Consider the following 27,177-nt stretch of genomic DNA (forward strand, 5'->3'; position numbering starts at 1 on the left):
CTAAACGGCAGGTCTGCCACTTTTTAAGTGGCAAGATGGATAATGATGTTCATATTATATTTTCATCAATGAATTTCAGAGCACGAGACCAGAATCCTAGTGGCTACTCACCCCCAGGCACCTGCTCCATAAATATCTTAATGTAACCATCCTCTGAGACAGAGCCCAGGTACTGAACGATATTGCGGTGCTTGAGGTGCTTATGCAGAGCTATCTCCTCATGCAGGGGCTGCGAGTACCTAGGAAGAAAAACAAAGCCAGCATCACCTGCCAGATCCCTGCGGCCTGGGGCCCACACGGCACTGTGCCAGTACCTGTCTTGCTCCTGGCCGTTCCTTCTTTCTGCAAATGTTCTCTCCCTTGGCTCCCGTGAGAGTCCCTAGCTTCCTGTAAGAATACTAGCCACACAGGGCCGCTCAAGGCCAAAGCGGTGTCACGTCTCTCAGGCATCCGACAGAGCGCCTGGTGTACGGTGGGTACTCGATGAATGGCTGCTATGGTTAGGTCTACACTCTCCAACTACCCTTTCCCTCTCTGAGCAGGTCCTCTTCCTCTGTCTCTCATGAAGAGTGGTAGCGTTCCAGAAGGTTCTCTCCTCAGCTGCCCTCGAGTCTCATTCCACACACTCCCTTTACACTATAGACCTCCTAACCCAGTGTCTGGCTTCTTTAGTATATTCAACGTCTGGTCACCGTATTTTCTCTTCCTAAACTGCATACCTCATCATATCACTTCTCTTCATGAAATCCACATAAAGACCATATTGCTTAACACGGCACACGGGGAGTTCAAACTCCAGTCAAACTACATCTTTTAAAATTTTTGCCTCATGTCAAGAGCCCTCCACCCCCATCCTACATTCAAGTCACAACAGGTAATCTGTTGTTCTCCGAATACACTCTGTGCTTGAACAGCTCTGTTCTTCCCGCAGCAGAGGACGCTTTGGGCTTCCTCTTTTCTGTCAGACGAGCTCCTATTCATCCCTCAAAGACCACAACTCACCCAGGAAAAGTAATTAGTTCCTCTCCTGTCCTACAAACATTCTGCGTGCCCCTCTATGATGGCACTTGTCGCTCTTACCCCCAGGCAAGGGTTGACAGCCTAAGTTCAGCTCTAAATTTAGGGAATGGGGCAAAAACAGTGTCTAAGATCCTTTCTAGCTCTAAAATCCCAGGAAAAGCTATCGGCAACGAAAACCTTAAGTGCTGCGACCAAAGGAGGTGGTACATGCCAGCAATTTCCCCGCGATACAACTGCAGTACCTTATCCAGCATGACCCTAAGAGACAGTACTGGACAAGGAATTCCAGAGTGTAGATCCTAGTCTTGACTCCTCACATGCTGGGAAAAGTCATTTAATCTTCCTCGGCCTTAGAAGCAGCTAGAGGAGTTCATTTCAGGACCGGCCTTTTAACTCAAACAGGAGAACACGCAATCCCATTACGAATGAAAGGACACATGAATGAATGTGTGAATAAACGAACAAAGGGACGATGAAGGGTCTTATGGCTGCTAGAAAGCACTTATAACTAATGATTCAGTGACCACCAGGACGGAGGGATATTTGCACGTGTCCCTCAGTGTCCAGTACTGAAAGCAACACACAGATGTCATGTGACCACACTTACGTAGTGGCCATTATTGTGTATGAAGCTTCTCTACAAAAACACTGGACAGTCAATGATGCCACGTTCTTGTTTAGAATTGGGGGGGGGGTGAATTTAAAAAGGCATAAATATTTAATTAGGCTCAAAACAATGTTGAAGAAATAAGTTAGTAGTTGTGGTGGTTTAAAAAAAAAATACCCAAAATCTTTGAGGGTGAGATTCAAGGGCAGGGTATTAAAAAGAGTCTGTACTGCAAAAAGCTAATTTTCTTTTTGCCACGCTTAATTTTCTGTAATGATACATTTGGATAAATAATAGCCACTTACAGGGCGCCTGGGTGGCTCAGGCAGTTGAGCAACTGACTTCAGGTCAGTTCATGATCTCACGGTTTGTGAATTCGAGCCCCGCGTCGGGCTCTGTGCTGACAGCTCAGAGCCTGGAGCCTGCTTCGGATTCTGTGTCTCCCTCTGTCTCTGCCCCTCCCCCGCTCGTGCTCTGTCTCTCTCTGTCTCAGAAATAAGCTTTAAAAAAAATGATAGCCATTTACAATTATGACAATGTGAATTAAAGCAGAGCCACATTTAAAAAAATTTGCCAATGTCTAGCTATGTAAAAATGTAAAATTTCAGACCTAGTTGATGAGTGGAAATAAAATTTTTCTTTTGGGATAGGACTCTTGGCATTCCACATGTCTTCAAGTAAAGTTATTCCGTCTTCTGCATCCATTTATGATACGCAAAGAACAACAACAAATCACCATTACCACGAGAGAATGTTCAATTTTTTGATGACATAATGACTTCGTTCTTCAGTCCCCCGCACCAGCACTGATGGGCACAGGGTTTGGGTGTGAAGGTGGCAACTGACAACAAGGATGGCCCTCCCCGACTTGCCTGCTGTCTCTCTCTGGGATTTCCTTGATGGCTATTCGCACTTGGTTGCTCAGGTCTCTTCCGGCATACACGATCCCGTACGTGCCTTTCCCCAGCACGACCCTATCGCCGTTGGCATTGCGGTCATACTCATACTGAAGAAGGCAAAGCAACAGGATCAAAAAACACACAACTTATGGTGGAGCCCCATAAAAACCTAAACATTGTCCTGCAAGTTTTTATTTATAAATAATGTTATCTGAGTCCCGGGCAGGTCACATTCCTTAGGTTATGCTATTTTCAATACGTAATGACTTTAAAAGGGCCATACTCAGTTACTCATATATTAACAACATGATTTTATGAAATGGAATCCAAGAAATTCAAAACTATGAGTCATAGGTAACTTCATGGGCTCAGCGTTGGGAGATTCTGCCCCACTTTAATGCTGCAATTTAAAAAGGCTTCTGAGCATGCCAAGAGCCCCAAAGAGGTGCCCTCCTGCATGATCCCTCATTACCTTCTCAGGAAACCGATCCTTTTCTGTAGCCCAGAGAAGAACTGAAGGTCGATAAAAATTAAAATTGTCTTAACACAAAGCACATAAGCAGGGCCTTCCGCCTTTTAGAAGAACAGACCTAGCACCAAACACACCGCACACATTCTGCCTATAATCGCCACTGCAGTTTTGTCCCCCCAATCTCATTATCGAAAGGTGTTGTACAGCTGCGTTCTAGTTGGTCCTTTTCGATGATTAAAACCAACATATCTCTAGGCTGAGCCATACTTGTTCTTTTTTGTGATCCGCTGTGCATTCTTACAGAAGTGCACAGAACGTGTGTGGGTTCCTTCCACACACACTTTGAAAGATGCTCATGACAGTTAGGATCACTAACAGGTTCCCATCATGTCTGATTTAACCAGACATCAGCATGCTCCACAAAAGCCTTTTTTCTCACACCGTTTTCGGCCCCCACATCTGTTACCTTCAAAGTGCATCTCTTAGTTCATTTCCACAACAAACTTTGATTCTAAACTAAGAATTCAAGTACGTGAGTCAATGATTAAAATGAATCCTTTTGATATTTTCTGAAAGAAACCTCAAAGAATGAATTTCAAACTAACTTGATAGTAAAATACCATTAAATTGTCATCAATGGGAGGACCTCAATTAGTGGCCAACCTGAATAATTGTGCAATATTTAAACACACGTCTAACACTGTAGTAACCGTGGACGAGAGCTGTGTTGCCCAGAAGAGCTCAGGGTTCTCACACCTGTCAGACTGGCAATTATCAAAAAGATAAGAAATAAGTGTTGGTGAGGATGTGGAAAAAAAGGAACCCTTGTACACTGTTGGGAAGGCAAACTGGTGCAGATACTGTGGAAAACAGTATGGAGGCTCCTCAAAAAACAGGGGTGCCTGGGTGGCTCACTTGATTAAGCATCTGACTCTTGATCTTGGCTCAGGTCATGATCTCGTGGTTCATGAACCTGAGGCCTGCATCGGGCTCTGCACTGATGGCGTGCAGACTCCTTGGGATTCTGTCTCTCCTTCTCTCTGCCCCTCCTCTGCTTGTGCGCTCTCTTGCTGTCTCTCAAAATAAATAAACTAAAAAAAAAAAAAGTTAAAAATATAACTACCACATGATCCAGCAATTCCAATGCTGGGTATTTACCCAAAGAAAATGACAACACCAATTCAAAGAGATACATGCACACCTATGTTTACTGCAGTATTTACAGTAGCCAAGATATGGACACAACCCCATGCCCACCTGTAGATGAATGGGTACAATGAACTGACCAACTATTTCTCTTGTAGTCTCACAAACATTATTAATCAGCAGAGAAAACCCTATCCATATGTTGTACACAAAATAAAACTTTAATTTAGTCCATGCCAAATTTTTCTTAAATATTCTGGCTGAGAAGATCCCAAAGTAATGAGGTTCTTCTACAGACATATTCAACTTAATCTCTGAAAGTCACAGATAGTGATAGCTAGCTCATTCATTCTAGAGTATTTTTAAATAGGAAGGATTCTCACAAAAAATGGGATGTTTTCTTTCAGCATCAAAGACACAATAAATATTTTTTTCCATGTTCTAGGTCTTCTATGACTTACCTCTAAGGTGTCCCCATCAGTTTCCCCCTCCAGCTCCACTGTACTACCCATTGTGTTGCTTATCATCTCTTTGACCAAAGCGCAAAACCTAGAACAGCAAATGTCACAAAGATGCTAATTATCATCACTCATGCTCCATAGCTTTAACTTAGCCTTATTACATTAAACTGTGGTTACATAAAGCAAGTTTGTACAATTTCATGGAATAATCAATCTACTCCTTGATTTGACATAGTACCTTAATGACATAGTACCATTAAGGTACTATGTCAAATCTAGTTCAAATACTCAATGTGATACTTGAGTCCTCTCTATACAGGAGCCCCACCAACTGATTGCCCAACTGAGGCCTGAACATCTCCAGTGACAGAGAACTCATTACCTCACAAGTTTGCTTATTCTGTGGACAACTTGATGAGAAGCTAAGCTTCTCATTGAGCTAAGACTCCTTTTACGTGGGTCTCATCCACAGACTGCTTAGAGTTAATCCCTTTTCTATGTAACAGTCCATTAGAAAAGTACGTAAATTTACTAAATCCCTTTAAATCTTTCCTCCTTGTTCCCTCAGTGTTTCCTCCAGGATTTGTTTTGAAGTCACTCCAGTAGCAGGTAATTCTTCAAAGGTGTCCCTGCATTACTCTCCTCGTCTGGCCCTAAGACCAGTGTTCCAGATGTGACCTAATCAGCGCTAAGGATAGTGGGATCATCACCTCTCAAGTTGTCGACGCTCTAGTTCTTTGTAAACAGTAAGGTCTTAGGAGAGGGGTGAGGAGGAAATGTGTAAGATGGCCTCATCATTCTCTTGACACAGATGAAGCTTAACATCAACTATTACCCCCAGGTCTTTCTCACGGATGCTGCTGGGCCACATCAGCTACTTCCGACATTTGTGCAGTTGTTTATTTACGTACAAGAGATTTGACTTGCAAAATTTTTATGGTTTTCTCACACGATCATAGGGAAGGGTATTGTATACTTCCAGATAATTTCCACAAAACGTTAAAACGTTATTTTCTGCAACCCATCCCACCTTTGCTTCTTCTAATCTCTGAAAGCTGAGAAAACCAAGAGTCAGACTTCTTAGGAGACATATGATACGAATTCACCAGAATAACTAGAATATAAAAGACATGACCATTTCTTGTCCACGTATGGAGCATGTGGAATGCTCGTGCACTGCTGCTGGAAGCGTGAAGTGATGCACCCGCTTTGGAAAGCATCAACCAAAGCTGAATATAAACCTGCCCTACATCCCAGTAACTCCAACTTCTAGGTATATACTCAACAGGAATCGGTATATGTTCACCAAAAGACATGTACAAGAAAGGTCACGGTAATTTTATTCATAATAGCACCAAACTAGAAACAATCTAAACGTTCACCACTAGAACAGATAGATTGCTGTATATTCACACAAAGGAATACTACACAACAATAAAAAGGATGAAATGGTACATAGATCATGGCTAAATCTAATGGATATTATTTTAAAAGAAATAAGTGAGGAAGAGTAAACACTTCATGGTTCTATTTATTTGAAGGTCAAGAACAGGCAAAACTAACCATTGGTGACAGAAATCAAAATAGTTACCACTGGAGGGGGGTTAATGACTGGAAAGGGGCACGAGCAACCTTCTAGGGTGTTGATATACCTAAGTGCACTTACACACTTCACTTCTATGTATGTTACACCTCAATTTAAATATTATGTAAATATGGAGTGCCTGGGTGGCTCAGTCGGTTAAGCGTCTGACTCCTGATTTTGGCTCAGGTCATGGTCTCATGGTTCACGGGTTCAAGCCCCACATCGGGCTCTGTGCTGACAGCACAGAGTCTGCTTGGGATATTCTCTCTCTTTCTCTCTGCCCCTCCCCTCACTCTCTCTTGCGCACTCTCTCAAAATAAATAAATAAACTTAAAAGAAGGAAAGAAGGAAGGAAGGAAGGGAGGGAGGGAGGGAGGAAAAAAGGAAGGAAGAAAAACCCGCCAGAAGCATCATGCTTACTGGTGAAAAACTGGATGCTTTCCCCCTGAGTTCAGGACATCTGCTCTTCCCACTTGTATTCAACAACTGCACTGGTCGGGCAATTAGGTAAGAAAAAGAAATAAAGGCATCCAGGTTGGAAAGGAAGAACTTTATCAATCTGCAGCACACATGATCCTGTATACAGAGAATCTTAAGAAATTCAATAAGAAGTATGAGAACTGGGGTGCCTGGCTGGCTCTGTTTGGTAGAGCATGTGACTCTTGATCTCAGGGTTGTTTGAACTCCATCCTGGGTGTAGAGATTTAAAAAAAAATAAAATCATAGGGGCGCCCGGGTGGTTCAGTTGCTTAAGCGTCTGACTTCGGCTCAGGTCATGATCTCGCAATTTATGAGTCTGAGCCCCACATCCGGGCTCTGTGCTGACAACGGCTCAGAGCCTGGAGCCTGCCTCGGATCCTCTGTCTCCCTCTCTCTGCCCCTCCCACGCTCACACTCTGTCTCTCTCTCCCTCAGAATAGATAAACATTAAAAAAATTTTTTTAATCTTAAAAATAAAAATATTACAATCACTAAATGAGTTCAGCAAGTATATTTCTATATACTAGCAAGAAACACTCTGGAAAAGAAATTAAGAAAACTCCATTTGCAATAGCATCAAAAAAATAAAATACTTAGGTATATGGTTAACTAAAGAAGTATAAAACGTGTACACTGAAACTACAAAAAAACTGTCAAAAGAAATTACAGACCTAAACAAATGGAAAGATGTGCCGTGCTCATGGAATCGAAGGCTTACCGTGACATAATTAGAATGGCAACGCTTCTCAAATTGGTCTACATATCCATTGCAATGCCTGTCAAAATCATAGCTGCCTGTTTTGCAGAAATTGTCAAATTGATTCTAAAATTCACATGAAATGCAAGCACCCACAGTACCCAAAGTAATTATCAAAAACAAGAACAAAGCTGGGAGGACTCACATTTCCTGATTTCCTAACGTACTACAAACCTACAGCAAGAAAGAAAATGTGGTACTGGCCCAAGAACAGATATACGGATCAATGGAATAGAAGTGTAAGTCCAGAACTAAACTTTCCTGGTTATGGTGAATTGATTTTCTTTTTTTAAAACTTTTATTTTGAGAGAGCGTGAGCAAGCAAGCACACACACAAGCAGGGGAGAGATGGAGAAAGGAGAGAGAGAATCCCAAGCAGGCTCCGTGCTGTGAGCACAGAGCCCGATGTGGGGCTGGAACTCATGAATTGGAAGCTCATGACCTGAGCTGAAATCAAGAGTCTGACGCTTAACTGACCGAGCCACCCAGGTGACCCTGGTCAATTGATTTTCTGAGCCTGCCAAGACCGTGCAGTGGGTGAAAGAATAGTCTTTTCAACAAATGTGCTGGATCGACCACATATCCACAAGCAAAAGAATGAAGCCGGACACCCTACTTTACACCATGTACAAGAATGAGCTCAAACGCGACCAGAGACCTAAATGTAAGAGCTAAAACTCTTAGAAGAAAAGAAGCACCATAAAAAACCTTGGCTTAGGCAAAATCTTACAGGACACCAAAAACACAAATCACAAGACAAAAAATAAATTGAACTGCATCAAAATTAAAAACCGTGCTGCAGAGAACATCATCAACAGTGAAAAAACCACCCGTAGAATGGGGTCGGGGAAGTTATTTGCAAATCACATATCTGGTAAAGGACTTGTATCCAGAACACGTAAAGAATCCTTAAAACCATTAACAAAAATACAAATAATGCAATTAAAAATGGGCAGTTGGGAGAAGCCTGGCAAACACCACTTTTCACCAGGTAAGCCAAGTTATTATCACCAGTAATGAGACAAAGATACTGTACAGATCCTGAAGTCGTGCATGAGAAGGACAGGACATCACTTCTGTGAGGTTCCTCCCCAAAATGCATGATGCTAATGTAATCGTGAGAAACAACAACCCCCAACTGAAGGGCTACACACGATCAATGGCCTGTACTCTTTGGAAGCATTAAGTCAAGAAAAACAAGGAAGCAATGATGAAGATAAACAGGGGCTACACAGATATGACCATTAAATGTCACATGATCGCGGATTGGAGCGCGGAGCTGAGAAAAAATCTTGTGTTCTGCTGTGAAAGACATTAGTTGGACAGTAAGTAAAATGGGGATAAGGTTTGTAGATTACAGAACCATATCAATCTTAATTTCCTGATTAGATAGCTGTGCTGTGATTATACAAGTGAATGTTGTTTTTAGGAAATATGCACTCAAGTAGCGAGAGGGATGAAGCATTATGTCTGAAGTTATTCCTCAGCAGTTCAGAACAAAAATAATCATATGCATATGGAGAGGAATGTAAAACAAATGTGGTAAAGGAGTAACACTGGAGAATTCTGGGTGAAACATATGGAAATTCTTTGTACTGTTTCTCCGAAATTTTCTTTTATATGTATATACATATATACATGTATATGTAGAGAGAGATCTATACATATATATACACATATATATGTATATATACGTATGTATACATATACACACATATATATGTATAGATCCATCTCTATATATATAGATATATAGAAATTTTATTATCAAATTAGTTTCCATACAACACCCAGTGCTCATCCCAACAGGTGCCCTCCTCAATGCCCACCACCCAGTTTCCCCTCTCTCCCACCCCCCATCAACCCTCAGTTTGTTCTCAGTATTTAAGAGTCTCTTATAGTTTGCCTCCTTCCCTCTCTGTAACTTTTTCCCCCTCCCCCTGCTCTTCTGTTAAGTTTCTCAGGATCCACGTATGAGTGAAAACATATGGTATCTGTCTTTCTCTCTGACTTATTTCACTTAGCATAATACTCTCCAGTTCCATCCACGTTGCTACAAATGGCCAGATTAGAAACTTTCTTTTTTAAAATTTATTTAAAAAAAATTTAGCCTGCTTCAGATTCTGTGCCTCCCTCTCTCTCCACCCCAACCCACTCGCATTCTGTCTCTGTCTCTCTTAAAAATAAGTAAACATTAAAAAAAATTTTTTTTAATTTTAAAGTAGGCTCCGCACCCAATGTAGGGCTTGAACCTACGACCCTGACATTAAGAGTCACATACTCTACCAACTAAGCCAGCCAGGTGCCCCTTCTGAAACATTCTTATAGCTCTGAATGTTTTCCCAAAATAAAAAGTTTAAAACATTCTTTTAATTGGGTAAGGGATTTGAGCAGATCATTCTCCAAAGAAGATATATAAATGGCCGGTAAGCTCATGAAAAGACGCTATCATCAGTCATTAGGGAAATGCAAATCAAAACCACAATCAGATTCTACCTACTGCCCACTAGGATGGCTATAATCAACAGGACAGACAATAACAGGTGTAGCAAGGATGTGGAGAAACTAGAACTTTCGTACACTGCTGACGACAATGTCAAGTGGGAAAACAGTCTGGCAGTTCCTCAAAGGTTAAAGAGAGAGTTACCTAAGACCCAGTAAGTTAGCTCCAAGAGAAATGAAAACACAGGTCCATGCAAAAACTTGCACGTTAAGGTTCATAGTAGCATTATTTATAATAGCCAACAAGAGGAAATAGCCCAAGTGCCTTTCAAAAGAATAGTTAAATCAAATATATCCATACAATGGAACAATGATCAGCCACAAGAAGAATGAAGTACCCACACAAGCTACAACATAGATGAACCATGGGAATATAATAAGTAAAAAATGTGAGACACAAAAGACCACATATGATATGATTACATTTATATGAAATGTCAAGAAAAGGCAAATCCAGAGACAGAAAGTAGATTAGTTTTTGCACAAGGCTGGGGTTAGGGGGGTTAAGGCGAGGGAAAATGGGGAGTAAGTGTTAACGGACACCAGGTTTCTTTTGGGGGTCATGAAAATATTCTAAAATTAGAACGTGGTGATGGTGGCAAAACTGGGAATTTATTAAAAAAGACTGAATTGTACACTTTCAATGGGCACACTGCATGGTATGTGATTCTTCCCTCAATGAAGCTGTAAAAGTAACTTTTTTAAAGTTAAAATTTCAGAAAAGGCAATGTTATCTTCATGTTGTTTTTTCACAACAAAGACCCTTAAAACTGATTTGCCACATGGGGCACCTGGGTAGCTCAGTCAGTTAAGCATACAACTCTTGATTTTGGCTCAGGTCCTGATCTCAGAGTTGTGAGATCGAGCCCCACATTGGGCTCCCTGCTGGGCGTGCACCCTGTTTAAGGTTCTCTCTCTGCCTTTCTCTCTGCCCCTCCCCTGCTCACACTTTCTCTCCCTTAAAAAAAAAAGTGAATTGCCATAATTAGTTTGCAAACACCTCAATCAGCTGTAACTTACCTACTACACTGGTCTTCAGTGGAGAAGTAGATTTGAAAGTCATCAGAATTATCATGGACATAAAGAAAACAACACCGTTCATCAAACTTTGATATGCTGTAAAATTGGAAAAACATACATAAGAATGATTACCATATGTAAGTTATGATAACCCTTGTAAATTTTTCAGAAAAATCTAGTAATAGATTTTCTTCCATTTTGCGAATTTGAAAGATTCATTAATGTTTTAACAGATACCCCCCAAATTTGACTTCTGTTTCTCTATGAAAATTTTACTAGCAGGGACATTGGTCTTGCCTATGTTTGTATTCTCGAGAAATTACCATATATGCAGTGCTAAACAAAGCACAGAGCAGCAAGAAAGGGAAAGAAATATGATCTCTGTCCTCAAAAGTTTAGAATTTCACACAAAAGACAGGAAGCTTATTTGTGAGATAACGTATTATGGTACCAAAGGAATTACTAGACTTGAAAAGTATCAGGACAGAGTATTTGTGGCCACACAAGGGAGGCAGAAATAAACATGGCATCTTAGCTCAAGAAAGGCGTTGAATGTTATCTGGTCTATTTCCATGTAAGGTTGGGATCTGACTCTACAGTGCCTGCCTTAGTTGATGTTCAGGTTTCCTGGACATACCCAGTGACAGAAAACCCCCATACTCCATCTGCTGATGGACTTAACTGCTAGAAAGTTCTATACCTACACTGGGCCTAAGCCTACACAATGGCCCTCATTTAGCCAGGTGGCACTATGGAAAAGCCCAAATTCTCTTCAAACGATGCCACTGTATCTTGCCCTGAGTTATCTCTTCCTGAGATCCACAGCTTCTTTAGCCATTCTTCCTGTGTTCAGGGATTATGTGACAAATAATGAGTTGAAACAGCAATAGTACAGGGAGATTAAAAAAAATTAAAACTAGGTTATACATAAATTTTGAAAACCAATTTGTAAAGGAACTACCACGGTTAGTTGGGTAGCACTGGGAATGTGCAACACATGTTCTTTGTGTCACCTTGGTTCCAGGTTCTGATTCTCACCCCAGGCCCTTTGCACATCCTTGTTGATGAGTGAATGGCAGCAAGAGATAGATCCATGAGAAGGCACAAACAAAAGGTTCTTAAGTACATGTCTTATACCACTTAGTTTCCGGAGTAATAAGATTTTCAAAATGTTCAACACTTTTTGAATTTTATTTTTGGAGCAGCATTGCTCAAATTCACTACCCTGTTCTTAAATTATTTCCCCTCCCTTTAAAGTGACAAAAACATTCTAATTTAAACAGTGATATGTCTAGAATAGGATCGTACCATGTCTAGAGGTAACAGGGGATTCATTCAGTGGCCTGTGGTCTTACAATCAGAGAAAGGACAGACAGTTATAATCTGAGCCCTTAATTTAATGGAAACTATGAAGAAACAGAGTCCTTGAGTGACCTTGTCAAGGTCAAACAGTGAAAGAGGGATTACAACTCACATCTGCTTCAGAGCCGCTCCTACCCTTGGTTGTGCTGGGAGAGTGAGGCTCAGAGTGCAGCCACAAGGGTCACCAAATGGTCACCACCCCTGGTCCAAAGAGCAAGCACCGTACCTCTCCTTGGACTACACCACCTCTCCCCCAGCTAATAACAATTCCCTTGGCTCCGTTACTCTGCTCAGGAGACCCCAACCAAGTGTCATTACCAAGTAACTCCTTCTTGGTAGAAGTACAGATTTCTAGGTTTCTGGGTTTTCCTGAGCACTTGAACATCAACGGCTTAAACAAGAAACACTTTCTCTTTCTAGAGATACAACTTCATTTTTAAAGAAAAGTTTGAGACAAGAGAGTTTTAGTCTATGGATACCACAAAAAGCTATTGTGTTACAACAAGCCAAGAAGCCCTGACTAGCAGCACATGGCAAGGGTTACAAAAGAGCTCATAGTCTATTTTGGATTGTTAAAAATGAAAATATCACATATTATAAATAAGTGGAAACGTTAAAGTAATAAAACACTGTCATTATCACCTGTATTAAAACAATAATTCCATTTTCCTTATGTTCGTTCTTACCTTATTCCCCTAATGGAAGAAGCTGTAAAGTTCCATTCATGAATTTGTTTCTGTAGGTTTTAAAGACAAAAGTCAGTAGAGCTTGATTTTTTTCCACGCAAAAAAATTTTGGGGGGTTTCATTCTCAGGTCACTTTTGCTATTTTACTTTCAATAGAGATTTATAAGTTAGAGCAATATATTTTATATAACTTGGAAGACCTGAAACACTTTCTAAAAATTTAGGTATCCTAAAAATTCATTTGTATCTTTAATCCAGTTTAGAGCAAATGATCTAAATTTGAAAGAGTATAAGCACAGAGTAAACACACACTGAATGGACTTTCATCTTCTGTCGACATACCAGGAAAACTTGAAAATGAGTTTGGGAACAGCCCACCTAAGTTGAGTGACCTGTGAAAATGTTTGCAGAAGCAAGACTGTGGCAGACTCCAGTCAGTGTTCTCCAATCTTTCTTTCTGTCCCTGGGCACACAGCTAGAATGCATTTCCCAGCCACCCCTGCAACTAGGTGGGGCCACAGGATGAGGTTCTGACCAACGGGGTCTAAGGAGGAATGATGTGCTCCACCTGTGGGCCGGGCTCATAAAAACCTCCCCAGCCATCCTCTATTCCGCTACAGGGAACGGAGACTCTGCCAACCTGGATGTGACACAAAGCACAGATAATCCTTTATCATGTTAAGACACTGATATTTGGGGGCTATGTGTTTCAGCAGATACCTTATTATCATAACTAACACAAAGACTAACTTGGATTTCAGTCTGTACGTGACAGATTTTTTAAAATAACTGTTCCCTCCCTCCACTGCCATTCCACGCACGTCATAAACTTTGCACAAAGCTAAGCCTCAAAAGAAATATCTGAAATCCTTTTCAGAAGAGCCAAAGGCTACAATACCGATACATCACAACAATGGACAATCATTTAAAATAAGAAAATACATTTGGTTGGCCTGAACAATGTCATAAGTGACCAGCTCAGCCCCCAAGAGAAGTGTCAGAGCCCAATGACTGAGTATATGGCTTAGGAGAATAGCCATGAGCAGTGGGGTGACAAGTTACCTGCCATCCTGGAGGAACGACAACAGGAACAACGGGAAATATGGCCCTCAATGGGAGAAGATCCATTCAGAGGTGTTGATTAAGCACCTACTATGTGCTGGGTAAGTACTGTGGACATAACAGAAAACAAAACTCCTGCCCTCATGGAGCTTCCATTCAAGTGAGGAGAGAGGAAAAATAAATTAAGTAGTAACTTAATAGGACAGAGGACGAAAAGCACCACAATGCCAAATAGAACCAGGAAGGACATCAAGGTGGGGCAGGAGTCATGATGTTAAACTGGATGTTCCGTGAAGGCATCTCTGATGACGTCTGAGCAGTAGGCTAAAGCAGGTGAAGGCCTGAACCATGTGGATATCTGGGGGGGAAAGAACAGTCCCAGGCAGCGGGCACAGCAAGTGCAAAGGTCCTGAGGCAGCAGTGTCCTGGCATGTTTGGGGACCAGCCAAGAGGGGAGCATGCCTGGAGCGAGTGACTGAGGGGAGTGGGTGAGGAGGCTGGAGAGCTCATGATGAAGATCATGCAGGGCCTAGGAGACCATCATCAGGACCTCAGTTTCTACTCTATAGAAGACGGGAACCAGTGAGGGCTGTGAAAGATGAAAGCATATGCTAATATGAAAGCCAGCACACTGGACCCAACCATGTAGAAAGACTGAGCATATTTCAGAGTTCTATTCAAAGTCACTGAAAGAAGGCAGTGGTGGAGAGCAGGAGCCTACCTTCGGATTAGGGTACAGAAACAGGAACCAGGACAGATTCAAGACAGCCTTGGGCCACCTACCTATACCTTCAAGAGACTGCATGTGCATAAAAAGCTCAGCCACAGGGGCACCCGGTGGCTCAGTTGGTTGAGCGTCTGACTTCAGCTCCGGTCGTCATTAACAGTTCGTGAGTTCAAGCCCCCCATCAGGCTCACTGCTGTCATCGCACAGCCTGTTTCAGATCCTCTGTCCCCCTCTCCCTCTGCCCTTCCCCTGGTGGTGCGCTCTATCGCAAGCATTAAAAAAAACAACAACAACAAACCTCAGCCACAGGAGTTTTTGAAGTATTCCCAGATGGTAGGTTTACTGTGAGGTAGCTTTATGGAGCTTCTTGATTGGGGAGGAAGATTTGCCGGCTAAGAAGTAAACAACACACACTCCTCTTTCCCTTTCTATCATAACCAATGGGCATTTGAGGTACCGGCTTTGCAGATACTATGGATATGAAACATACAAGTCCTGCATGGGCTTGCAGAGCACTTGGGGAGACATTCTCAAAAACCGATCAATAAGCAACAGGAAATACTGTGTACACGATACAGGCAAGAAGGTAGCCTACAGTGAGTGAAAGGGGCGGGAGGGTGGTTAGAGACACTCGGCAAAGTTGGAACTTGGGTCACTGGAAGAAGAAATTACACGGAATAAGGATGACGGAAGTGCACATGTGAGCCCCTGTGGGCCAGCTCGGGGGACAATGAGAGGGCGGGATTATACAGGGGCTTGACACTCAGTACGAGAGTGTGAGTTTTAATCTGGAAAGCCATGGGATCCAGTAATGGTTTGGGCCAGTACAAGTGTTTTAAAATTATTATGAAAGTTCTGAATTGAAACACACCATACATTCACAAAAGGGCACAGTGACTGTCACAGTCCATTTCCACAAAATGAATACTTGTAACCAGCATTTAAATCAAGAGACATGGGGCACTGGGTTGCTCAGTAGGTCGAGCATCTGACTCTTGATTTCAGCTCAGGTCATGATCCCAGGATCGTGGGATCGCTCCCACTGTTGGACTCCACAGTGAGCGTGAAGCCTGCTTAGGATTCTCTCTTACCACCCCCCACCCCTCTGTTCCTCTGTGTGTGCTCCTCTCCTGCACACACACACACTCTCTCATGCTCCAAAAAATCAATCAAGAGACAACATGAGCAGCAGCCCAGAAACTTCCCTCATAACCCCCCCATCTCTAGTCATCCAAGAGTAGAAATGGCAACTTCTGCCTGTTCCGGAATATTATGTGAATGAAATTGTGAAGCCTGCACTCTCTTGGATGTGCAAGTGGGGTTTTTCATGAAGCATCTGGTAGTGGAAGTCAGGGTGGCTGCGCAGGGTCTGACCCAGTGGCCTGGTGGGTCACCTGGCACGGAGTACCGTCTCCATCATGAACGCAGGGGCAGTTTTCCTCCCATCCCGAGCCTCCCGTTTCAGCAGCGTCCTCATCCTTTTGGAGAGGGGATATTTTCCCTCTGAATCATGAGGAAATGGACTCAAGACTAGAGCTTTCCATGTCGGGGTCAGAAGCTCCCAGGAAGAGTTTCCTGGGAGCAAGAGCCAGGGTGGGCTATGGAGAAACGGGCCAGGAAGCCAGAGGTGGGGACAGGCCTCCAGGGTTCCCCCCACCCCGGGCGCCTCAGCACCTGCCCTCCTACTCCCAGAATGCAGACCTCTGAGGGAGGAATCTTGGGCATCTGGGACAATTCTGTAGACTCTGGACGTGTCTGTCCTGTGGCTCTCTTACATAAGCATAAAAGGTGGCGAGGACGACGACAGAGCTTTCCCCAACAAGCAGCCCTACCTGCGTGGTCAGCGCTGGTGGCTACTATGTGCCCGGTGGTGACTCTGGGGCGTGAGAGTTGCTGAGGGGGCAATGCTGCATTTGTCCCCACGCCGGGTAGCCTACTTGCACTGTTGCACTGGGTGCCACTGGTGCCGGTCTAGGAAGGCCAACCGTGCACACCTCCTCCCAACCCCACGTTTGCAGACCCACCGGACGTGGCTTGAAATGGGCCACGGTGGGAGTAGTTACACTGCAGAAACCGCCAAACGCCACGGGTCAGCCCTCTGCTCCCGTGCCCCCTGGAGAGCCGGCTGTTAAACATTTACCAGCAGAAGTTTCTGAATCCTTGGCTAGCAAACCAGAACTGAATTTCTCTGACAGCAGTGTGGTCCGCCAGTACGCGACAGAACACCGTGCACGTGCGTGATCTCTCCCTGCTGGGCACAGCCCACCGGGAGAAGACGCAACGCCGTGGAGAAATGTCGCCCTCACTCCAGGCGAATCTGCCGGCTTTTACAGCCTGCAGAATTTCAAAAATGCAAATGCAGGCAAAAGCAAAAGCTTCCTCTCAAAGAAAAAAAGGCAATTTATATTTCCCTCAGACGTTTGTTCTGACAACTACAAGCACTTGTGCAAAACATTTCATCAGTCAGGGAAAACTAGCATTTGCTGCTTATATAGTTCTTTTCCATTTCTTATTACAGACTATATACAAAGTAAAACATTTACAACTAGGGAGACAGTATATGTACCCATGGAAATTTCCATTAAGGGCCAGCAACCATTAGAGGATTCAAATAAAATGGGCAAAGTGTGCAGAATTCCAGGAGACCAAAAACATTTGGCTCTAAAAGTCTGAGGAGTCACTTGAATAACATTGGTTTTTTACTCCAAGTACTTGTCAAAATAGGAGGTGTTTTGTGCATACATTAATGGAATACTGAGGTCACAGACCAGAATTTTGAAAACCCTCTCGTATCAGAGTGGCATCAATGACACAACGCAAACAAGCAAGGTCTGTCTCTAGTACAAGAACTCCAACATCAGAAGCGGGGTGCTTCCTGGGGATGGGTACTGGAGGGGGGCACAGAGGGGGCGTAAGCCAGGCTTTGGGGGTAGTGGGGTCTGATGTTCTCTTCCTTGGCCACGCTGGTTACTCAGGTGTGTTCACTTGGCAAAAATCCATCAAACTGTACATTTATGACTGAGGTGCTTTTCAGTGTCTATGACACTTCCATAAAAGGTTAAAAACAACCAAAGAGGCAAATTTAACAGAACATCTCCATTCTTCAAAGGAGCTCTAGCTGTTTGAACACCATGTGTATATTTTATTTTGCCCTTTTTTCTTTTGCAGTATTTAAACTAACACACACAGTGGAGCAAACCAAAGAAACCAACAACCCCAAGCACATCAGAGCAGCTCATGTCCCCTAATGGCTGCTGACTCTGATGAACGAGAAGGTCGCTACACTGTTAAATCTTAGAAAAGTTACTGGCTTACACTTGTGCTGTGGACCGAATGTTTGTGCCTCCACAAATCAGCTGTCGAAACCCCAATGTGACGGCACTGGGAGGTGGGACCTAGGGGAGGCAATCAGGTCATGAGGGTGGAGCCCTCGTGATGGGATTAGTCCTCTTATTAAAGGAGACACAAGAGAGACACTTCTTCACCATGTGAGGACACACCAAGAAGAGGGCCTTCACCAGAACCCAACCATGTGGGCACCCTGTCCTCAGACTCCCAGCCCTCAGAACTATGAGAAATATTCTTTAAGCCCTTAGCCTACGGTGTTTTGTTACAGCCGCTCAAGGGTACTAAGGCAACTTGAGATTTCGTGTCTTTTTTTTTTTTTAACATCTTTACTGAGGTATAATCATAGACAAAGAAGTGCACATATTTAATGCACATAATTTGATGAGTTTGGACATATTCAAACACCATAATCAAGGTAATATCCATGTCTAACACCTCCCGAAGTGTCCTTGTGTCCCTTGGTTTTAGTTTCGTGTGTGTGTGGGGGGGGGTGGCGGATAAGGACACATGAGAATTACTCTCTTAAACCGTGAAGCACGCACAGTGCTGGATTGTTCACTCCGGGCGCCACAGCGTACAGCACACATCCGCAACTTATGCATCCAGAAGGCGGACTTCATACCAGCCGAACGATGGGGAGGTGCCGTGTCGTGACTATTTCTGATAAGGAATTTCTTACACGATTTTGAGCCTCCGCTTATTCTCCCATGTTGCATTTCATTGTTGAGGATACTGTTTACTTTTACCTGATGAAGACCTAATTTCTCACGCTCTTATTTCCAGGAGAAAAATCCCTCTTTGCCTAGTTAATGGCAGAAGTCCCCCCACGGTCCATGAGAACATATACATAGTGAACAGACCCACATAATGAATGCACTTGTCAAAGGTGCTGGATCTTTTCATGACTAAAAATATTTCATTCAAGAAAAGAGCTGAAGAAGTACTTTAGACACACAGAGACAAAAATATAGCTACTACCACAAAACATCAGGCCTGGCCCAGCATTTCTGTGATCTCTTTAGCGAGCAATTAAAATGTTCCCTCTCCTGTATCCTTGGTGTGAATATAAATTGAAATGGGACAAATATGCCAGTAGCTCTTTAAAACCAGCAAGTCCATTTCTGGGAATCTCTGCTCCTGAAACAATCTATAGGAGTGTGCAAGGTGACACCGCCAGGACGTACACCGACGCATCTATCATCAGCTAGAGTGCACAGGTGAGGCTGAAAGGTGCACTGCAGGAGACTGGGACCATAATTTACAGTTCAAGCATACTCAGAAATGGACCACCACGATACAGGAATATGGGGAATATTCCAACCAAAAACATCAGGGGGATCATTGTGTGCTATATGGAAATAATGTCTAAGATGTTAAAATCAGGGGCGCCTGGGTGGCTCAGTGGGTTAAGCGTCCGACTTCGGCTCAGGTCATGATCTCACGGCTCGTGAGTTCGAGCCCCACGTTGGGCTCTGTGCTGACAGCTCAGAGCCTGGAGCCTGCTTCATGTTCTATGTCTCCCTCTCACTCTGCCCCTCCCCTGCTCATGCTCTCTCTCTCAAAAATAAATAAACATTAAGATGTATGAATCAGTTAAAAAAGAGTAAGATGCAAAATAATAAATATATACTGTATGATCTCACTTTAACAAAAATACTCTCTCTATATATATATACACACACGCACGCACAAACATATATATAAAACGCATGTATAGGGGGACCTAGGTGGCTCAGTTGGCTAAGTGTCTGACTTCGGCTCATGTCATGATCTGACAGCTCGTGAGTTCGAGCCCCACATAGGGCTTTCTCCTGTCAGCGCAGAGCCCGCTTCAGTTCCTGTCTCCCTCTCTCTCTGCCCCTCCCCAGCTTGTGTTTTGTTTCAAAAATAAAACATCAAAAAAATTAAAATAATAAATATATGCACGTATACACACTCTTACACATACATAAGGCAGTGCAGAGAATGGTACGGATGAATATCCACCAAGTCAGTGGGGATGGGAATAAGGACAGGGTCTGGGGGATTTGGAGGGACTTTCCCACTACTCCTTATCCACTTCCTCAGGGTGTAACTTCTTTTTTCCACACTGTATTCATTTGCATAAACATACACAAAGTCATACCCACACATGTGTATACAAAGAAACATCAAATGGAAAAACCAGCATCCTCTCTCCCATCTGTGATTATACCCTCTTGCACTCACAGATCTTACCAGTCAGGCACAGGTACCTATTCTTTCAAGTACTGCAACACGGACCCTCCTACTTGAATACCAAATTTCTGATTCAATAGCACAGAAGCGAGAGACAGCTATGGAAGATTTTTTTCTTACCATTTCTGTGGGTGAGACATGCCACAGGAAAACCGTCTTCTCCTCAGCGTCACTGTTTATAGAAACATATGAAGGTTGGTAGACTTTGGTTGGTTCTATCACCAGCACCTGAAAGGACAGATTTCTGTGATGCACAGGAATATCCCAGACAGGTCACTCTGCCCAGTGAGCAAGTGGGAAGCGCTGTACTCCACAAATACTCGAGGACCTACTGTGTGCCAATACTACTCTAGGGCCCAGGGATACCGCAATCTTGACAGTAGTCCCTTCCCCACGGCGGGGGAGGAGTCTATGCTCTAATGGGGCACACAAGAAACAAACATATAGGGGCATGGAATACAGTCACCTATACGGCTGTGAAGCAAACACGACAGAATAAAGGTGGATCGAGCACTTTAGATGGGGTGGCCAAGAAAGGCCTGCCCAACAAGGTGGCAGAGAAGAAAGAGGGAGGCTACAGTTTTTGAGAGAAATGAAGCAAACTGGATGATCTGTGAGGTGTCCAAGTCTATGAAACATCCCAGGGAATGAAGAGTGAGGTGACATTCCATGAGTAATGTTTTATTGCTGGGGGAGAGAGAGAGGAAGGAGATGGGGAGAAAGGAGACAGGGAGAGGGAGGGGGAGGGGGGAGAGAGAATGAATGGCTTTCCAAAGCAAATACAGCAACCTAATTAAGAGCGTTAAATCTAGGTAGAGATTACACAAGTGTCTGTTATTTTTTTGTCCCTTTCAATAGGTTGGAAATATTTCATAATTAAAAGAAGATTTTAAAACTTAGTACCCAAGAACAAAATCATTATCATAATCATTTCAAACAACTTAATCTCTATTAGCAGTTTAATGAAATTCCTGAACACAGCATGTTCACAAAATCTCACGGCATAAATACAAAATACAATTATGTCAAGTTCAATGTCTAGGATGCTTACGTATCTTACTTACGACTCCTTACAATATGGTCATAAAATTGAAACAAAAACTTAATGAAAAGCTAATAGCCATTTTGCTTTGCAATAACATTTTAAAAATTAATTAGTGGTATTGGAGGCAAACCAAAGCTCAATGGGAAACAGCGTCAAATTCCAAAATTTTACTATTAGTCTTGCACTGATTTAGAACAGAGTATCTCCACCTTGGTATTGCTGACATTTGGGGCCAGACGATTTTATGTAGGGGGAGGGGCTATCCTATGCACTGTGGGATGTCTGGTGGCACCCATGGCCCTCGCCAGGTGCCTGCCACTCGCTAGGTGCCAGTAGCAATACCTGCTTCGCAGCTGTGACAACCAAAAATGTCTCCAGATATTGCCAGATGTCCCCCGGGAGACAAAATGATTCTGTCAAGAACCACTATGTTAGAGGGCAGAGCCAACTTGTTCTAGTGAGCTGATCTATCCCTGGCTGATTCTACCAAAGACTGATGGGTATCTTCACATTTTCAACAACTCTAAGGTTTTCTCCCTTTCAGAGTATTCAATAATTAGCACCAATCCCCAGTTTCTTTGGCTCTATCTGAAAGAAATGGATTTAGCATGACTTACTGGAAATCTGAGTCCATTAGCAACTTTATTTGTTGCCTCAAATATTATATCTAGCCAGAAGTTAAGCCGTTCTTGCCTGGGTGAATGTTCAATAATGGGTTTCCTGAAGCGCTGAATTAATAACAAGTTCTGAACTAATGATCGGAGGTACCTGGAAAAATCACAAGCACCAATAAATTAGATCCTTCAAGAAATGGAATTCAATTCTACTCCCTTTAAAAGAGGTTCCCCAAAAGCTTAATTTACTTAAATTCACAGTGTGTAGTGAGTGCTTCTTCATCATTTGGCAGTCACACACTTAATCAAAAGAAGCCCGAACACCGGGCAAAATAAGTTGGTCCAACAAAATCATACAGTATGGCTTTTCACCAACATTGGGCTAATGGTATTCCAAGTGTAGACACTGGCAGACATTTTCTAACAACTACCTTAATAACAATGTAGTTTGAAATTCAAAGCAATTACAAAATGACAAAATTTCAAACTCACAGTCTTTTTTAAATCAACCTTTCTATGTTCAGGTAATTGTAGATTTATGTATACTTGTAAGAAATAATACAGAGATCCCATGTAACCTTGGGCCTGGTTTATACCAAGGATGACAGCTTATAAAATTCTAGAACAACATCACAAGACACAGTTAAGATAGAAAACATTTTCACAGTCACAAGGGTCATGCTTCCCTTCTATAGACATGCCATTTTCCTCCCCTCCCTCTCTTCTCCTCCTTGACCCCAGACAATCACAGATGTGAAACTCATCGTATTTTTTTTATTAGATCTGACCAGGTAGATTTTGAAGTTACGAGGTCTTCAATCTCTCCACTTCTTTACTGTCTTCAGGCCAACTGAAGTTTCTGAAACATAGCTGCTGGGCAGTGGTGGTCACATCACCACTGGTAGTGAATGGGGATGGAGCACTGAAGGACTGAAAGCACTGGACTACTAGGTTGCTCTTTGAGGATAAAGTCTGGGGCTGCTCCGGGAAGGCACACGGCTAGACTCTGACTGACTTGCTTGGGTACCATGCAGTGAAGGGTTAATTCAGTAGGCCTGGGTCCTCCAAACAGGAGGTCTGGCTCTTGACTGGCTTCTGGGACATTGCCTCTAAGCCCTTGGGACATCCAGCCTGATAAGAGTGTTTTTGCTTAACTGGGGCCTTGGGCCATGCTGTATCAGTGCCATATCTACAGAGGCTGGGGACTCGGTGACTAAGGTCAACTACATGGGTGCTCCATGCTTACACGACTGAACCCCCATAAGACCCTGAACACCGAGACTTGGTGAGCTTCCCTGGTTGTCAATACTTTGTACATGTTGCCCTATATTGTTGCTAGAAGTAAGCATTGTCCATGTTACTCCGCTGGGTGAGGACAACTAGAAGCTTGTACCTACTCTCTCCTGGACTCTGTCCTACGTGCCTTTTGCCTTTGCTGATTTCAATCTGTGTAATTTTATTGTAATAAACCTTAGCCATGAGTACGACAGCCTTCCTGAGTTCTGTGAGTCTTTCTAGCGAATCATGAAGCTCAGGGTGGTCTCGGACCTACAATATCAGGTCCCAACGCTGTAAGTCAGTGTAGGTACTAATGTAATTAGAACGTATTCAAGGCTTGGCTGTCGCCTCCCTGGAGTCGGCTCTGTCTAGCTCAGGTGCAGCAATGTACTTTAAAAGTAGAATTCTGGGGGCGCCTGGGTGGCGCAGTCGGTTAAGCGTCCGACTTCAGCCAGGTCACGATCTCGCGGTCCGGGAGTTCGAGCCCCGCGTCGGGCTCTGGGCTGATGGCTCGGAGCCTGGAGCCTGTTTCCGATTCTGTGTCTCCCTCTCTCTCTGCCCCTCCCCCGTTCATGCTCTGCCTCTCTCTGTCCCAAAAATAAATAAACGTTGAAAAAAAAAAAAAGTAGAATTCTGGCAACAGCAACCACTCCAGGAAGGCTGGAGACTCTGCCTGAATCCCTATTGGCTCAGCCTCAGAAAAATTTCAACAGGCTGATATAGTTTGGGGATCAAATTTAGGTCCTTCAGATTGGGAAGAAAAAGGGCCCAACTAAAAATAACTGAAGAGATTCCGACCCCTGGGAGTCCAGATTGGCCCAGTGAACTGGGAAATAACGGGACAGATGAACACGGGTCATTAAAAGTGAAAAATTTTAAATGATGCGTGTAATCCAAATGCATTTTAGACAAATCAGAAAAATAGAGATAAGGAAAAAAGATTAAAAGCTTCTTATTAGGCTACCTCCTTGAGATCACCACTGTTGATATTTCAGGGAAAATCCATCATACATTTATTAATTACACAAATATCTAACAAGCATCTATTTTGAGACCACAGGAGTCAATGACATAGTGACGATTCTAATGGAGCTTCATGTCTATTGGCAAATCAGCTATTGCCCACCTCTCACAGACCTTGCTCTGAGTCACATACCAAACCCAGATTAATTAAAAGACCACACAGAACAGTGGTTCTCAAAGTGTGGTTCCCCAGAGCAGCAGCATCAGATCGTCATTTGTAAATACAAATCCTCAGGCCCCACCCTAGACCTTTGGAACCAGACAGCCTAAGGGCGGGCCCAGCTATCTGTGTTGTAATCAACACAGCTGATTCTGATACCTGCCGAAGTTTGAGAACCACTGAGAGAGGAAAATATACCCTGCAATGGGCTTTTCTTATCCTAGGATAAACCATGAACGAAAGTCCATGCCTCCCGGTGTTCTTTCTTGCCATTTTCATGGCGACATGATGGGCTAAGCTAGGGCCACTGCTCTGACTCCATTTTCTTGACCATATCTTGGTGTTTAGTTCCAGTTTTCATGCGTGATGCACATCACTTTGTGGGTGTGCTTTTAGCTTCACTACCTGCTTTCTCACAAATACGTACTAGTGCTGAGGAAGGTTTTGTTCTTGAGGACTGAGATGACGACCTGAAGAAAGTACTAAGATTGAGAGCATCCTTTTGGAGACAGAGCGCGTAGGGACGTATTCTGTGCATGTACGTGCCCATCTGTCTGTCGTTCCCTCCTGTCACATAAAACCAAGTGAGCCTTCAGAGCTGTTCTTCGTGCCCTAACTTTGCTTTAATGAAGAAGTCAGAAGGAGAAACACGGCAATCGTTATTGTCTTTTGCATTTATCCCTCTCCTCTCTGGAGAAAACCCTTCAGAACGAGATCAGATATTGAGAGAAGTGAAGGCCACACACAGACATGACTCACCAGACTGGAGGTTTCAGTTTGAACAACCTCTCTGCCGCCTGGACAGCCTTCCCGACATCATTGGCCAACATGCTGACGTTGAAGAACTGACCCACATCCCAGTAATTGTTCATCTTCTCCAAGCTCCCTTTTCTTCCCAATAAACTGTTTAGCCGGACACCTTAAGAATGTGAATTTTACATGAAGTTATGAAAAATATTTCTAGTTTCTATCACATTATGCAAGGCTTTAGACAGAGGAAAAAGTACCCACTTTATGTTGGCTACCATCTCAGGCAGGCTATCAGAGAGTAACTGTTCCTTTTGAAACAAAATGCTAGTTATTTGAACGAAATGCTAGTAACTTTTAATGCTGAATTTGCGTTACCAAAGCACATCAACATCTGCTATCAAAAATAACTTTACCTATTTTCCTTAGTTCCATGGAAGTTTCAAATTGCTGTCCCGCAACTATCAGCAAAATTGCCAGGTTAATTCCTGAATAGAGAGATGACTGGAGCGCAAATCCTCTGCGATACCTGCCAGTACAGAACCGCCCGACTCTTATTATGGTAGAAGCAAAAACTTATAAATAATGGCACAAGCCCACCTTCTCGTGAACTTTTTTTTTTGACCAACTAATTGGTTGTTTTCCAGATCCCCTCCCTCTTTACAAACAGCTACATCCAAGCACTCAAACAGCTTCTTGAAAATGTCATAATATTAACACTAAGGAGTTAAAAATTTTTCATCAGTTTTATACTTTTTGATGAAAAAACCATGATCACTGTATAAAATAAGGAAATTATTTTAAAGTGCACAGAAGAAATTGAAAACCTTTTTATAACCCTATCCCCCAAAGTAGACCACAATTTGATGTCCAAATCACACTTTAAAAGTTAGACTCCATTTGTACATTGAGCATTCTTTATTAGGCGAAAATTCCATCAATTGTAGGCAATTACTCTGCAGGGTGTTTGTTTGCTTCTATCACAAAATGGAGTCATTTTTTTTTTCACGTACGAAGCAGTACCGGCAGGATCCTGGCCCCCAGATTGCTCTGAGAGTAGTGGCACAGCGTGACAGAAGAGCAGGGATCTGTCACCCTGGGGTAAAGAACAACATGCAAAATAGTACCATTTTTACACCTGAAGTTTAAAGAGTGCCATTTTAATTCTCTTATCCTTTTTTTCTCTACATAAAAAGCTTCTTTCCCTTCCATGAGCGAGTAGAAATATCATGGTTGGGAACAAAGAATTTGATCCACGAAGTAACGACACTAAAATGTTGTTAAGTGGCACAGTTCATACCAAAGACTTGTAAACCAGGAGGAATTTGATCACTCGTGTGACAACGAGAGAGTTAAACACCAACAAAATACTAATTGTGGAAGGGAGAACCTATCATTTAAAGTCGATTACAATTCAGTTTTATGAACTTTGGGGCTAATAATACAAGTATGCTCTGATGAACCAGAGGACACTAAGGAAGTCATTCCAACCCTACCCAATAAAATTCCAATAAAATTGAAAAACCTTCCCCCTCCTTCATTATGTCCTATGGTATTTGATTTTTTTCCACTTTTACTATCAAAAGCTATCTAGGAAGAGTGCAGGGAGGGTGACTTCTCTATGCCTCTTATCCATAAATCAAACAGGCCCAGCTTAGGGGCAGAGAAGACTTGAACTGGGAATCAGGATTGCAGTCCCAGGTTTGCCTCTTACTAGCCCCCTGCCTCCCTGTGCCCATGTTCCACATTAGCACCTGAGGCCCTGGGTAAGATAACCCCAAGGTCTCACCATACCAGAGACTAAGCTTCATTTGTTCCTATAACCACTGCCTTATGAAGTGGATGGAGAAGGGCTCCTAGGACTTTGGTGAAGGAGCCACAGGCAGTCATTTCCTTACCTGAGGGCTGAATTCTTGGCCACTGTGATGGGAACACAGCTTCCTGTTTCGGCTCTACCCA

General features: G+C 43.0%; 1 protein-coding gene across 1 annotated transcript in view; it reads right to left on the reverse strand.

Moving 5' to 3' along the window:
* Positions 1 to 27,177, reverse strand: part of MAP3K15 (mitogen-activated protein kinase kinase kinase 15) — a 123,698-nt gene that overhangs the window by 24,934 nt on the left and 71,587 nt on the right. The window contains exons 8-16 of the mRNA XM_043570882.1: positions 25,635 to 25,747; positions 25,231 to 25,390; positions 22,014 to 22,164; positions 20,472 to 20,579; positions 12,998 to 13,047; positions 10,950 to 11,045; positions 4,606 to 4,693; positions 2,500 to 2,633; positions 112 to 239 (exon numbers count right to left, since the gene is read on the reverse strand). Coding sequence (XP_043426817.1) covers positions 112 to 239; positions 2,500 to 2,633; positions 4,606 to 4,693; positions 10,950 to 11,045; positions 12,998 to 13,047; positions 20,472 to 20,579; positions 22,014 to 22,164; positions 25,231 to 25,390; positions 25,635 to 25,747 — 1,028 coding nt within the window. The remainder of the gene's footprint in view (positions 1 to 111; positions 240 to 2,499; positions 2,634 to 4,605; positions 4,694 to 10,949; positions 11,046 to 12,997; positions 13,048 to 20,471; positions 20,580 to 22,013; positions 22,165 to 25,230; positions 25,391 to 25,634; positions 25,748 to 27,177) is intronic.

The sequence above is a fragment of the Prionailurus bengalensis genome, chromosome X (genome assembly GCF_016509475.1).
Source record: "Prionailurus bengalensis isolate Pbe53 chromosome X, Fcat_Pben_1.1_paternal_pri, whole genome shotgun sequence".
NCBI classification, from domain to species: Eukaryota; Metazoa; Chordata; class Mammalia; order Carnivora; family Felidae; genus Prionailurus; species Prionailurus bengalensis.